General features: G+C 37.8%; 1 protein-coding gene across 7 annotated transcripts in view; it reads left to right on the top strand.

Moving 5' to 3' along the window:
- JAKMIP1 (janus kinase and microtubule interacting protein 1) overlaps window positions 1–13,928 on the top strand; it is a 249,332-nt gene that overhangs the window by 132,634 nt on the left and 102,770 nt on the right. For all 7 annotated transcript variants that reach the window (XM_043969801.1, XM_043969803.1, XM_043969798.1 and 4 more), the window contains one exon: window positions 9,837–10,331. In XM_043969801.1, coding sequence (XP_043825736.1) covers window positions 9,837–10,331 — 495 coding nt within the window. The remainder of the gene's footprint in view (window positions 1–9,836; window positions 10,332–13,928) is intronic.

Genomic DNA, 13,928 nt, shown 5'->3' with positions numbered 1-13,928 from the left:
TTAAGTGTTCTTCAGTCTCCTTTGCCAGATCATCATTCAAATCACAGAATTATAGATTTAAAATTGGAAGGGCTTTCAGAGGTCATATAGTCCAATATCTTCAATCTACCCATAAGGGAACTGAGGCTTTTTTGTTGTTCTTTAGTCCTTTTCAATTGTGTTCAACTCTTCTTGACCCTTTTTGGAGCATTATTGGCAAAAATCCTGGAGTGGTTTGCCACTTTCTTTTCTAGTTCATTTTATAGATAAGGAAACTGAGGTAAATAGGGTTAAGTGCCATTCCCAGGGTCACACAGCTAGTAAGTGTCTGAGGCTGGATTTTAACTCAGGTCTTCTTGATGACAGCCCCAGAACTCTAGCCATTTTAAAATGTAGTTCAATATCACATTCTACCCATAAAAAACTGAGGCTTAGAGAGAGATTTAGTGGCTTTCCTGGTGTCACACAAATAGTGTCAAAATCAAGATTTCAGTCCTGCATTCTATTCATTGTACCATCCTGCCCTCTAATTGTTATAATACATTCTTCTGTCTTAGCCCATCTATCTCCAAAACCTTCTCACTTAGTAACTTCATTAGTTCCTATGGACCCAATTATCTCTCTTCAGATGATTCTCAAATACATACATACCTACATACATACACACATATGTATTTGTGTGAACATACACATAAATGCATAGTCAGGGGTACCAAAAATCATAGTGCACTTAAAGTTTTAGTAAGCATGTGTATGTATATATTTGTGTGTTTATATATATACATATAGACACATATTTATGTGTGTTTATATATGCACATGCATATATATGTGTATGCTTATTTATATATATGTATATATGTATGTGTGTATGTGTAACATATATATAAACAAAGCTTACACACTTTCTTTTTGGGGGGTATTTTTTTTTAATGCACACACTTTCTATAATACCAGTTTCTCTCTTGACTTCTGTTCCTACATCACCAAGTGTTTCTTGGACATTTTGAACTGGGCATACCAAAAGACATCTTAAATTATACATATCCAAAAGAGAACTCAGATTTCCTCTAAAGCCCATGAATCTTATGAACTTTCTTAGTTATTCTGAGGGCATTACCAACCTTCCAAGTATGTATACTCATAATGGTGGAGTCAGCCTCATCTCCTCACTTTCTCTCACTCCACATAGCTAATCAATTGCCAAGTCTTGTCTGTTCTATTTTCACAACACTCTTTGCATTTGTCCCCTTATCTACATTCATACCACCACCACCACCATTCTAATTTAATTCATTTGCCAGGCAACAATCAACAAACATTTTAAAAGATTTCTATATACCATTTGCCTTCCTTCTCTTAATTATTTCCTATTTATCCTATATATAGCTTCTTTGTATACATTTATTTGCGTGTTGCCTCCTCCATTAGATTGTAAGCTCCTTGAGGGTAAGGACTATTTAAGTTTTATTTTTATACCTACAGTTCCTGGAATGTAGTAGGCAATTAATAAATGATTGTTGATTGATTGGCCATAACAACAGCATGACTGTCCTTTTTTTCTCAACATGACGATCCTTAAACCGTGACAGCTTTAAGGAGTGACAGGTCCAAGCCTAAAGCCTGACTGCCTGATTTTCCTTGTGAATGGGTAGAGCAGCTTTTCCCTGAGGGATCTTATCTGCTATGAGGTCCATGCATACTTCAGAACTAAAGCCCTCTCTAAGTCACAGCCTCAGTGGCAAGTGGAGGCTTTTGTTGTAGCATTTATCTTATAACACATCACCTACCAAGTCCCTCAAATATAATTAGGGAAGGGCATTTCTTGGTGATGACAAAGTTGTTCAATTTCAGACAGCACTTGTTCAACTTCTTGAATTGATTTGATTGATGCTTTCAGAAGAGTGTCTTTTTTATTAAAAAATAGCTTTAAAATACTTTGCTTCTAAGTTTTCTTTCTCTTGTCCATTTTTATAATGCCATTTTCTGTAGAGGGCACAGGTTCAGTTCAGTTTTTAAAATGAATGCTTTCCTTATTGTGTTCATACATTGAGGAATGAAGAATTTGGTATTTGAAATTAGATTGCAATCTTTAATATTACTGGTGAATCATCCAAGTCATGTTTTATAAAATAGATAAAAAATAGATTTTTCATAATATTAACCATAGGGAATAGTGAAATGGGATAGAAGGCAGAGACAGGAGGGTTATATAATTGTAAAAGGTTTTTTTTAATATTTTAGTTTCCCATAACATATCTACTACCTGTTTGTACTTAAAGTTTGTGAGATAGGTATGAATTCAAATAAAAAATTTGTAGCTTTTCATTGAACTGAATCAGTTGAATTGTACATTTTTACCATAAATCTATGTTAAAAATAACAGTCTCAGGGCAGCTAGATGGAGCAGTGGATAGAGCACCAGCCCTGGATTCAGGAGTACCTGAGTTCAAATCCGGCCTCAGACACTTAACACTTACTAGATGTGTGACCCTGGGCAAGTCACTTAACCCCAATTGCCTCACTAAAAACAACAACAACAACAACAAAAAAACCCAAAACAGGCTCATGATGGAATAGTCAAAGACAGACTACTCTTCCTTCTCTGCCCTGCCACTCCCCACCACCCCCCACCTCTGGTATCACACTATCACTCCATTCTTTGTGTACTCTGTCATCTTTCAATGCACCCATTGTGTAGGAGCATCTAGTCAGCATCCTCAGGTGTTGTAAAAAGATAAAGGAATATGAGGCCTGAGAAATGACAGTTAGATTTGGCAATTATGATGTTATTGGTAACCCTGGAAAGAATGAAGGGTCAAAAGTAAGTGTCCAAGACATTAGGAGTGAAAGGGTTGTTAGGAAATAGAAGTAGCAAAAGTAGAATACACCATCAATCAATCAATTAATCCTTCAGCAAACATTTCTCAAGTTCCTACTAAGTGCCCAATAATGTGCTAGGCACTGGGAATACAAGGTCAAGAAATAAAACAATCCAAATTACAAAGAGCTTGCATTCTAATTGACCAAGGCAACAGAGACATGTATCAATATAAAGAACAAATATAAACAAAATAAAGTCAAATTGTTAAATACAAGATAAATTCAAAGGGACGGCACTGGAATTGGCAGGGAATCACAAAAGGCTTCATGTAGAATTTGGGCCTTGACCTTCATCTTGAAGGAAGAGAGGTATTCTTTGAGATAGAGGTGAGGAGAGCAGAGAGGGCATTTCAAGAATGTGGGATATTCAGTCCTAAGGCTCAGAGAGGGGAGATGGAGTATAGTGTGTGAGAAATAGATAGAAGATCAGTTCAGCTAAATCACAGAATGTCAGAGGAGGGAATCATGTCTAATGAGACTAGAAATAGATGTTAGATCCAGGTTGTGAAGAGCTTTAAAAATTAAAGCAGAGTTCATTTTTTCCCAAGGCAATAGAAGTCCATTGGAGTTGGTTGAGTTGATTATCTGCTTTAATAGTGAATGCATGAAGTGAAAAATGGGTGAAATGAAAGAAAAAGTAAGGACATAGAGCCAATGGAAATGGTTTGATGGTTATTGTTGTTTTCAAGGAGGAGTAACTTGGCCTCTTGATTTTTAAATTCCTTTGTAACCTGACTCCTTCTGACATTTCTTCTTCTTAAATCTCACTCCTTTCCACTTGGTCTAACAGCCAGCCAATCTGGGCTCCTCTCTGTTCCTTGAACCTATCTTCCAGCTCTTGGCATTTTCTCTAGCTCTTCCCCATGCCTGGAATTCTCTACGTCCTCATCTTTGGCCTTCTGGCTTCCCTCACTTTCTCTATGTCATCTATAAAATCCTACCTTCAAGCAGAAACATCTCCTGATTTCCCTTAATTCTAGTGCCTCCCTTCTGAGATTATCTCAGTTTATCTTGTATATATCTGGTTTGTACAGAGTTGTTTACACCTTGCCTCCTCCGTTAATTCTTGAGTTCCTTGGGGACAGGAATTTTCTTTTGTCTTTTAGAACATAGAAGGCACTTAATTAATGCTTTTTAAACTCATCTTTTAGACAAAAGAGAAGGAGCCAGCAAAGAGGGAGACATTGGAGATGTAAGGATCAGTGGATATAAAAGTAAATAACATAAAAATAAATGTAGAGTATATGTATTGCCCATTTGGGTATCAATATATTAACATAGGTTTGTCTAAATGTAACTTTCAGGGAGGGGTTGATAGATACTTCAGTGATGCCCACTTCTCTCCTGGGGAGACATTGATTCCTGACTGGAGAGGAACAAAAGAAAGGGTCTCAAGGCTTGCCACTATGTTTGCCACAGAGAAAGGCACTGGACTAGAATTATATCTATTTGTTCCGTTAAATATTGTTAATTGGGGAGAATTATTTTTTTCCTTGGACTCAAGCCAATTTCTTAGTTGCTAACCCCTATAGATGAAGGAATATAACCTATGTTTATATCCTAAGGATTCACCCCTGCCCACCAAATGCTATTAATATGAAAGACCATTACATATAGTGAACAGGGAGAAAACCCATTTATCTAAGTGGAGAACAAACAAAAATCAGACAATTTATATGGATTAGAATATACCAGACAGGGGCAGCTAGGTGGCGCAGTGGATAGAGCACTGGCCCTGGATTCAGGAGGACCTGAGTTCAAATCCGGCCTCAGACACTTGACACTTACTGGCTGTGTGACCCTGGGCAAGTCACTTAACCCCAATTGCCTCACCAAAAAAAAAAAAAAGAAAAGAAAAAGAATATACCAGACAAATACAGAGTGAATGAATTGTTCCAAAGGGAGTGAGAGATCTTAGCTTAACCAAGAGAGAGGGAGGCCTGGATCCCACTCAAGCAGAAATTCCCTGAAGTATCTAGGAAGGAAAGCTGGAAATTAAAGAAATGCTGAGGAGCTGGATTTCCCTCTATATCTATCTCATTTCTAAAATCTATTCTCTCTCTCTGGGTCTCTTCTTAAACAAAATCTTGAACTGCATGTGTTCTCCTTTGAAGCAGGAAGCAAGAAGGCTTCTCTTCTCCCTAGTTTTCCCTCCAACTCCATCCTGCACAGAGGACCAGGGCACTATTTCAGCAGTCTCTCCAAAGAGGAGGATATTGTGGAAATGCTCCACATTTGAACCTGGATTATATAAAAAAAATAATAAAATGATAAGTAACTAGAGCTAGAATAAATATACTTTTATTTCTATTGTATGGCTAATGAAAGGAAAAGGGGAATGAAAAGGGGGGACATAAGGAATTGCAGAAAGATTGACAGAGTTGGACAGAGAGCTACAGAGATCCATATGGAGACCCAGACATTCAGAACAAGAGACAAAGACTGACACAGACACACAAGAAAAGCTCGTGACTTGGGATTCCCATTTTAGGGCTTTCTAGGGCATTGTTGCTTTTTCAGGGATAAACCTTTTTGTTTTTCTAATGTCTAATTTAATCCATTGGTAGAATTCTTATAGTGGAAAAGATATACAATTATAGATGAACAATTTAAATGCCTTGCCCCTAATCCCATAGTCCATACATGTCAGAGGTAATGTTTAAGCTGGTAGTGTGCTGATAAGTGTTTGACAAGGCCCCTCCCCACAATATACATATATATTTCCAAGTTTAGCCTACACTATTAACATTTTACCCTTTGCTTTCTTAAGTCTAGACAATCAATAAATCATGCTCTGATTGTAGTATTTTTAGATTACTAAGGTTTAAAGGCTTACACTGAAAATTTAACAATTGGATCTTGGCTGAGCTTTAAACCACATCAGTGCCTTAAACCCAGGTCTTCTCTGTTTAAAAAAACTCACATAAATGTCAGTCAGTTGGTCAATGATCATGTATTAAACCCCAACTTTAGTCAGTGGGGATAAAAACAGACAAACAAGTCTCTGCTCTCCAGGAACTCAGAGTCTAATGGGGAGAGATCATGCAAACAAACAGTTATATATAAACAAGATACAGGATATGTTGGAGAAATTTTTTTTATAAATAAATGTGTCCATCATCTCTTCATCTTTGCCCTGTGTGATGAAAAAAACATTGTCCTCTAGTTTAGGACTATAAAGTTCAAATAGAAACAGATCCCTAAAGGACACATATTGTCTTAGAAAACCACAAATTGACATCATCTATGTTGTATTTATATTTATTTTGTCACATTTTACATTTACATTTTAATTACATTTTCTGGTTTCGGCCACACTGGAGAGTCATGGCCTGCCAGTGTGGAGTTTGATACCTCCAGTCTTTTCCCACTTCTGGCTTAAACTCTTTGGAGACTTCCACAAATAAAAATAACATCCAACAAATATGAAAATAAGGTATCTAGCCCTAACTTCTCTAACTTTATGCATATCAATCAATCAATATTTATTAACTGCTAACTATGAGTCAGACACTGCTAAGTGCTGGAGATTCAAAAAGTCAATTTGTTGGATCACTTGACCACCAAAGTTCAGTGCCCCATCATGGCTACCAGCAGCAGCATTACTGGCAGTATGGACAACTGATTATGCTTCCCCTTAGAGCAGTGTAGATGTACCTCTCTCCACCTTCTTGATTTCTCCTGGAAGCCCCCACATCCAGGGCCACAGAGGTCTTTCTTCCTGTAGTGTAGATTAGTTCTTGATCCAGATCATCTTAGCATGTAAAAGAAGGCTGCATTTCACTGGATGGTGGTGGTGGTGGTGATACAACACTCTGAATATATACAGAGTAGGCCAATGGTATCTATTAACTTTTAATTACATATTATCACTGTCTCATTCACAGTAAGACAAGAGAACTCACTACCAGGAGGACTGTGGAACCCACTTATGGAGAGAAAAACACATGTAGTGGAAGGAGCTTGTAAGCTGGAGGCAAAAGCCCTAGAATCTTAGTACCAACTCTGCTATTAACTGTTATGTCTACTATTTGCAAGTCATTGAACTTCTCTGAGCTTTATTTTCTGCTTCTTAAAAATTAAAGAGGTGATCTCTAAGGCCCTTCTCCTGATTCCTTTAGTTGTCAGTGTTGACTTCATCCTTAAACAATTTTATATATGTTTGTCTTTCAACATTTTGTATCATTCCTCAGTAGAGTGTAAGCTCATTGAGGGAAAGGACTGTTTTTTATCTTTTATTTTTATTCCTAACTCCTAGCAAAGTGCCACAATGTATACTTACCAAATATATGTTGGGTTAAATTGGTTTGGGTTGACTCTAAATTTCAGATATTCTACTGCTTGTCTCCATAGCCTTGGTACTTTGGTAAATCAGTGAATTTGATGAAGTATTCTTTTCACTGATGAAAATTACAGCTCCTCCACACTTTTCTTATTGTGGCTTGTATTGGGGTTTACTTGTGAACTCTCTAGGCAATAACAACTTTCCTGTGGATCTTTTTTTATCATTGGGAGTGCCAACATATGACTCTGGCTGTTTCTATCTTGTGTTTCATTCTTTTTTTATTTTGGCTGGGCAATGAGGGCTAAGTGACTTGCCCAGGGTCACACAGCTAGTAAGTGTCAAGTGTCTGAGGCCGGATTTTAACTCAGGTCCTCCTGAATCCAGGGTCTGTGCTTTATCTACTGTGACACCTAGTTGCCCACTTTGTATTTCATTCTTGATGAGTCAATAAAACTGGAGTTCAAATCCAGCCTCAGATACTTCCTTGCTGTGTGACTCTGAGCAAGCCACTTAACCTCTGTCTGCTTCAGGTGCTTCATTTGTAAAATGGGGATAATAAAAGTGCCTCTCATCCAGGGTTTTTCTAAGGATCAAATGATATACTATTTGTAAAGTGCTTTGGAATCCTTAAAGTGCCACAGAATGCAGGTGTTGCTATTATCTTTTTTATTATTGATACTTAATGGCTACTCCTCCATTATTGGTCTTATACAAGGTCAGTTATGTTACTTTTCACATACAAATGCTTACTGGCAGCTAACTGCCACATCTTTAAGTCTGCCATGTGTACGTCCATTATTCTTTGGGTAATTTATAATTTTAATTTTTCTGAAAGAGCGGTGTTCCATGATTCATATCCACATAGTGACATCAGGAGAATGTTATTGTTAAAGAGATGACTTTCTGTTACAGAAAGAAGTATGGGAATGTGAAAATCACTAGGAAGTTTCCTCAGTTCATTCCAACCTGATATCTTATTCAGTTCTGTACCCAATTTATTATCCATCTGTATCACATGTCCAAGATAAATATATTAATGGACTAATTAATTGTGCTGCCTGTCCAGGAGCATAGCACTATCTGTTTAATATGTACATCTTTATCCATTTTGTTTTTCTGGTATTGATTGCATCAATTCATATAAATCTTGCCAAGTCTCTCAGGAACTATCCCTTTCATTATTTCATACAGCACAATGTAATTCCATCATATTCATGTACTATAATTTTTCCATCCATTCCCAAATGATAGTTACCTACCTGAGGTTCCAGTTTTTTGTCTCTACAAAAGGAACTACTCTAAATATGTTTGCATATTTGGATCTTTTTCCTTTTTCTTTGATCTCTTTTGAGGTTTATTATCTAACTTGTCTTGAAGTGGCTCATCACCAGGTTACCTGCAAGATAGTGACATTTTTGGCCACAGCAATTCTCAAAAATTATCCACTGAATTGGAGGAAGTATATCAGTAGAGGGCAGGCCAACCCCAATGAAATGACAGTTCCCTAAAGTGTCAAAATATGTTTATTATGGAAGGGAGCTCAAAGGCCATTGAGTCCAACTTTTTCAATTTTATAGATCATGAAACAGGCCCAGAGAGGTTACATGAATTGGCCAGAGCCACTTAGCTAGTTTTGAATGTGGTATTTTCATCCACATCTTCCTGACTCCAACTCCAGTGCTCTATCCACTGCACTGCATCCAAAATCTCTCCAGGTACCTGGGAAGCTCATTGAGACCAAGGCCTACAGCTTATACTTCCTTATGTTCTCTAAAGTATTGAACCACATTTCTGGGCATACAGGATGTATGGGATAGATCTTTCTTTGATGTGAGACATTTTATAGGGTCTTGCTTGTGGCACACAAGTACACACATGTTTTCTTAACCAATGTAGAGAAAGACTATCACGTTGGAGAGAGGGTGCTGGATTTGGATCCAGAGAATCTTAGTTCAAGTCTAGGCCATACCCCTTATTAATTCTGGAATTTGATGAGTTTCTTTGGTAAGGCTCTTCTGAACCTCAGTTTCTTTTTCTGTAAAACGATAGGGTTGGACTCATTGATATCAAGATCTTTTTAAAATTTTGAATCCATGATTCTGTTACATACTGGGTAAAATCTAGGTAATCAAAATGACTTTGTTTGATTTTTATTGTTATTTATGCTTTACTGTGGGTTGGGTTTCATAGGCATTCTTTTTTGGAATGAGAGTGGAAATGAAGTTTTAAGTGAACTTGACTTCTACTCACTCACTCATAGTAGGTTTCACAGAAAAGAGAAGTTTTCAGAGGATATTTGAGAGGCTACTTGGGGGACTCAGAGTGGTTGGCATGACTATTGCTTATTTCTCAGTTTAGTGAAGGGCACAGAAACTGGTTTCTTAACTCTCCTTTGGACTATTAAGGCCTCAACTATAGGATAACAACTCACCAAAATTTGTTCACTATAGATTTTTTCATATTAAAGTGAAGACATGTTTACACATGTGGAAATAATACTTTTCAAGTAGCCTCATCTAACAGAGACATCTCTTAGCTAAGATTGTCTTTGCCTGACAGATAATACTAAAGGAGAAGAGAAGGGAGGGTTGCAGTTCTGAAACTTTTTCTTGAGATTCCAGGCATTTGACTTTGGCCATTGTCTTGACCGTGATCATCCATTAACCTGTGCTGTGCTTTATTGCTACAGGTGGGGAAGCTGCGGGAGAAAATCCAAGAAGTCAAGCAAGAGAGAGAACAGGAGCAGCACAAACACACAGCCTACATCTCTGAGCTGAAGGCAAAACTGCATGAAGAAAAGATGAAGGAGCTTCAGGCACTCAGGGAGGCACTCATCCGGCAGCATGAGCAGGAAGTTGCTCGCATGGTCAAAATTAAGGATGGGGAGGTGCAGCGATTGCAGACCACAGTGAATGTTTTGAGAGATGGTGCAGCTGACAAAGTGAAAACAGCTTTATTGAATGAGGTCAGAGAAGAAGCTCGGAAATCATTTGATGGAGAACGCTTAAAGCTGCAGCAGGAAATATTGGAGCTAAAATCTGGGAAGAAGCAGGTTGAGGAGGCTTTGAACAATTTTATGCAAGCAGATAAGATGAAGGCTGCTGACTTGCGCATGGCTTATCAGTCTCACCAGGATGAGATCAATCGAATAAAAAGGGAATGTGAGCGGGATATCCGCAGACTGGTGAGTGAGTTAGTGGCATTTGGGTTGGTCTCAGGTTCCTTGAATCTTAGATTTAGGAGGCATCTTGAGAGCCCTCCTAGGGTACAGAATAACACCACTTTCTTTTCTAAGACTGTTGTAGTAGCCAGAGGATTAAGTTGGATAAAGACCTTCAGTGATAGTGTCATATAGCAAAAAAAAAAAAGAACATTGGATTTGATGTTGGAGGACCTGAGTTCAAATCCTACCTCTGCTTCTTTACTGTCTCAATAACCTTAGGCAAGTTACCTAGGTTACTTCTTCCTAAGATCCCTTCCAAATCCCAGAATCAGTGAGTTTGATTTTCCTTAGTGACAACCGATCCATTATTTTATTTTTAGCTTTCTTTTATTCTTCAAAGAGAGAATTTTATTTTATTTTTTAATACTTGAAAACAACCAACCAACTCATCCTACAGTATGCCACTGTATTATCCATTCCAGCCAGGATATATTTCCTCAAATGGAGCAAATAAATGCTATCACTATTTTATGGTCCCGTCCCCTCTTGTCTGGGCTATGTCAACAGACTCTCTCAGTTGGATTCTTGGTTTTAATTCTCCCTCTTCTCTGATCAATCCTTCAAATGGCTGCCAAAATAATCCATCTCAAACACCAGTCCGATCATGTTAGTCCCCTGCCAAGTAACCTTTAGTGACTCATGACTGCCTCCACAATCAAATATAAATCTTTCTGTTGGACGTTGAAAGCCTTGTATGATTTTTCTCTAGCTTACCCTTTCCACAGTCGGATTCCATTTACACCGTCCTACTTGCCATTTACCAAACTCAGCATCCTGTCTATTCTCTGTTTGCATTCACATAAGAAGTCATGACCTGGAAGGCATTCACTCCTTCCTCATCTCTACCTGTCACCTTCATGCAAGAGTCAACTCATGTGCCACTAATCTGTGGGAAGCCTTTCTTTATCCCCTTAGTTATTAGTATGTTCTCACCTCTTAAGTTACCTATTGTGTGTGTATACATTTATATTCACACAATACATACTAATTGACATATGTACTAATATAATGTATACTAATATAGTAATATTAATAATATTATAATAACATATAGTAATATGTATATTTAGTATATATAATTACATACATATACTGGGCAGCTAGGTGACACAGTGGGTAAATCACTGTACTTAGAAGACTCTTCATGAGTTCAAATGTGGCCTTAGACATTTAATAGCTGTATGACCCTGAGTGAGTAAAATGCGCTGGAGAAGGAAATGGCAAACCACTCCAGTATCTTTGCCAAGAAAATCCCAATGGGATCATGGAGAGTTGGACATAACCAAAACAAGTGAACCACAAAACAAAATATATATTCATACACATATGTACACATAGACACTAAAATATGTAAATACATAGTGATTTGGTGAGAGAACTAACAAACCTCCCTGGACCCCAGTTCCTTTATTTGTGTGTGTGTGTGTGTGTGTGTGTGTGTGTATATATATATACATATATATGCATATATATGTATATATATATATATATATATATATTTTTTTTTTAGTGAGGCAATTGGGGTTAAGTGACTTGCCTAGGGTCACACAGCTAATAAGTGTTAAGTGTCTGAGGCCGGATTTGAACTCAGGTCCTCCAGACTCCAGGGCCGGTGCTCTATCCACTGTGCAACCTAGCTGCCCCCAGTTCCTTTATTTGTAAAATGAGGGGCTGTGACTAAATGGCTTCTAAGGTCCCTTGTAGCTCAAGGTCTATGAGTGAGTCAGGAATGGCCTTTTGAAGGGAATACAGTAACGAAACTGAGATGTGATAGTAGAATAAAGCACACCACAACACCAGTACTTTATCAAACACAAAGGACCTACTTTAATTAATAAAAAAGGGATCTATTTTTAAAACTTATCAAGAATAGAAATCTTCTCAAGTATTTCCAACTAACAGTGATCTTAAACTCAAATTCACATCTGTCTTAAGTTTATAGTACTCATCCAGTTGGACCCTTTGTATAAAGACATTTTGATCCAGTTATGTGTTCTTCTGAACAAGGGGGCAAAAGGCTGCAAAGGTAAACCTTCAGGGTATTCCAAACAGCGGATTGTAGGTTTGAGATCATAATTTTAAGACATTGCCCTGATCTACCTCAGTGGCCCAGAATATGTTTGGGTCCATATCTACAGATGATCCATTATTAACTCCCTTTACTCTTGTGTCTGACTTTGGTTTCAAATATTGCACTTCTTGCTGTGTTGAAACAGTTCATGCTGGAATGGCTTTGTCTCCCTTCAACCGGCTCTTGTCCCCACAAGGGTGTCTTTAAATTAAACAAAATAATTTGTAGAGAAAGAAAAGTAAGTGTGGGAGAGAAATAGTGAAGAGAGATGATTATATCCCTTAAGTCACCATAATTCTGATTAAGACCTTTGCATATGAATTGTAAAGCAAGGTCAAATTTTATATTATTCTCCATGAGTTCCCCATAGAGTGGGTCTATGGGTTCTTTGAGATAGGTTATAGGACCACAGTGCCTATTTTATAGATTAAAGCAGTTTGGAGATCTTCTTTCCATCCTAGGCTACTGACTCATTGAGGGGAAACAGAAAGGAAAAAATACCCCAAATGGGGTGTATAGAAAAGATTTGAAATTTGCTGGTTTCCATGACAGTGCAAATACTATATATTATCCTATTACCCATTTCACCATCAAAAATTCTTATATGTTTTTGAGTTTCAAAGGAAGTTGTAATTCCTTAAAATCTAATTCAACCTTACCAAAAGAAAGAAATTTCTCAGCCTCATTACGCTAATAAACAGCTGTATCATCTTTTCTATAAAGGTGAAAGTAGATATGAATAATAATTATTATTATACTTCTGTGGTCAGAGCCTTGTAGGGATTGGAACTCAAAATCTGACTTCATTGGAGTAGGAAACTGCCAGGAGAGTAAACTCATTTTACCAATGAAGGTTAGTACCTTTTCTGCAACTCAAAGTCATAGGGAGTTGCATAGAGCCATTAACTAATAGACTACAAGCACTTACTTTTATGTGCTAGGCACTGTGCTTCACACTAGGGTTTCTTTGAAACACAGTCTCTGCCCTCAAGAAGCTTATATTCTAATATAGTGACAATATGCAAATATTTATCACAAGGTAATCTCAGGGAAGTCATTAAGGAGAGGGTGAGGGAAGGGGCAGGAATGGCCTCCTGTAGAAAAGAGAGTTTAAACTAGAGAAAAAGGAAATAAGTACGCCTTCATTGTTGGAGGTGTTTTCAATCTCCAAAGGGGTTAATTACTAGAAACTCAGCAACTGCTTTTCAGGAAGGAGGAAGAAAATGGCAGCTGGTCAGCAGTCATCCTCCTAAAATGATATGTTCCACTTTTCCATACCTAGTTCTGCCAAACTCCACTCTTAGTTGATGGGTCAGCTGTGTGTGCTCCCTATCCCTATTTACTCCTCCACTGTGGTTGTGGTTTTTAAAAATAATATGGGGGGGGGGGCGGGGCGCAGCTAGGTGGCACAGTGGATAGAGCACCGGCCCTGGATTTAGGAGGACCTGAGTTCAAATCTGACCTCAGACACTTAACACTTACTAGCT

Source organism: Dromiciops gliroides, chromosome 6 (assembly GCF_019393635.1).
Source record: "Dromiciops gliroides isolate mDroGli1 chromosome 6, mDroGli1.pri, whole genome shotgun sequence".
Taxonomy (NCBI): Eukaryota; Metazoa; Chordata; class Mammalia; order Microbiotheria; family Microbiotheriidae; genus Dromiciops; species Dromiciops gliroides.
This window is presented reverse-complemented; position numbering and strand designations above follow the sequence as displayed.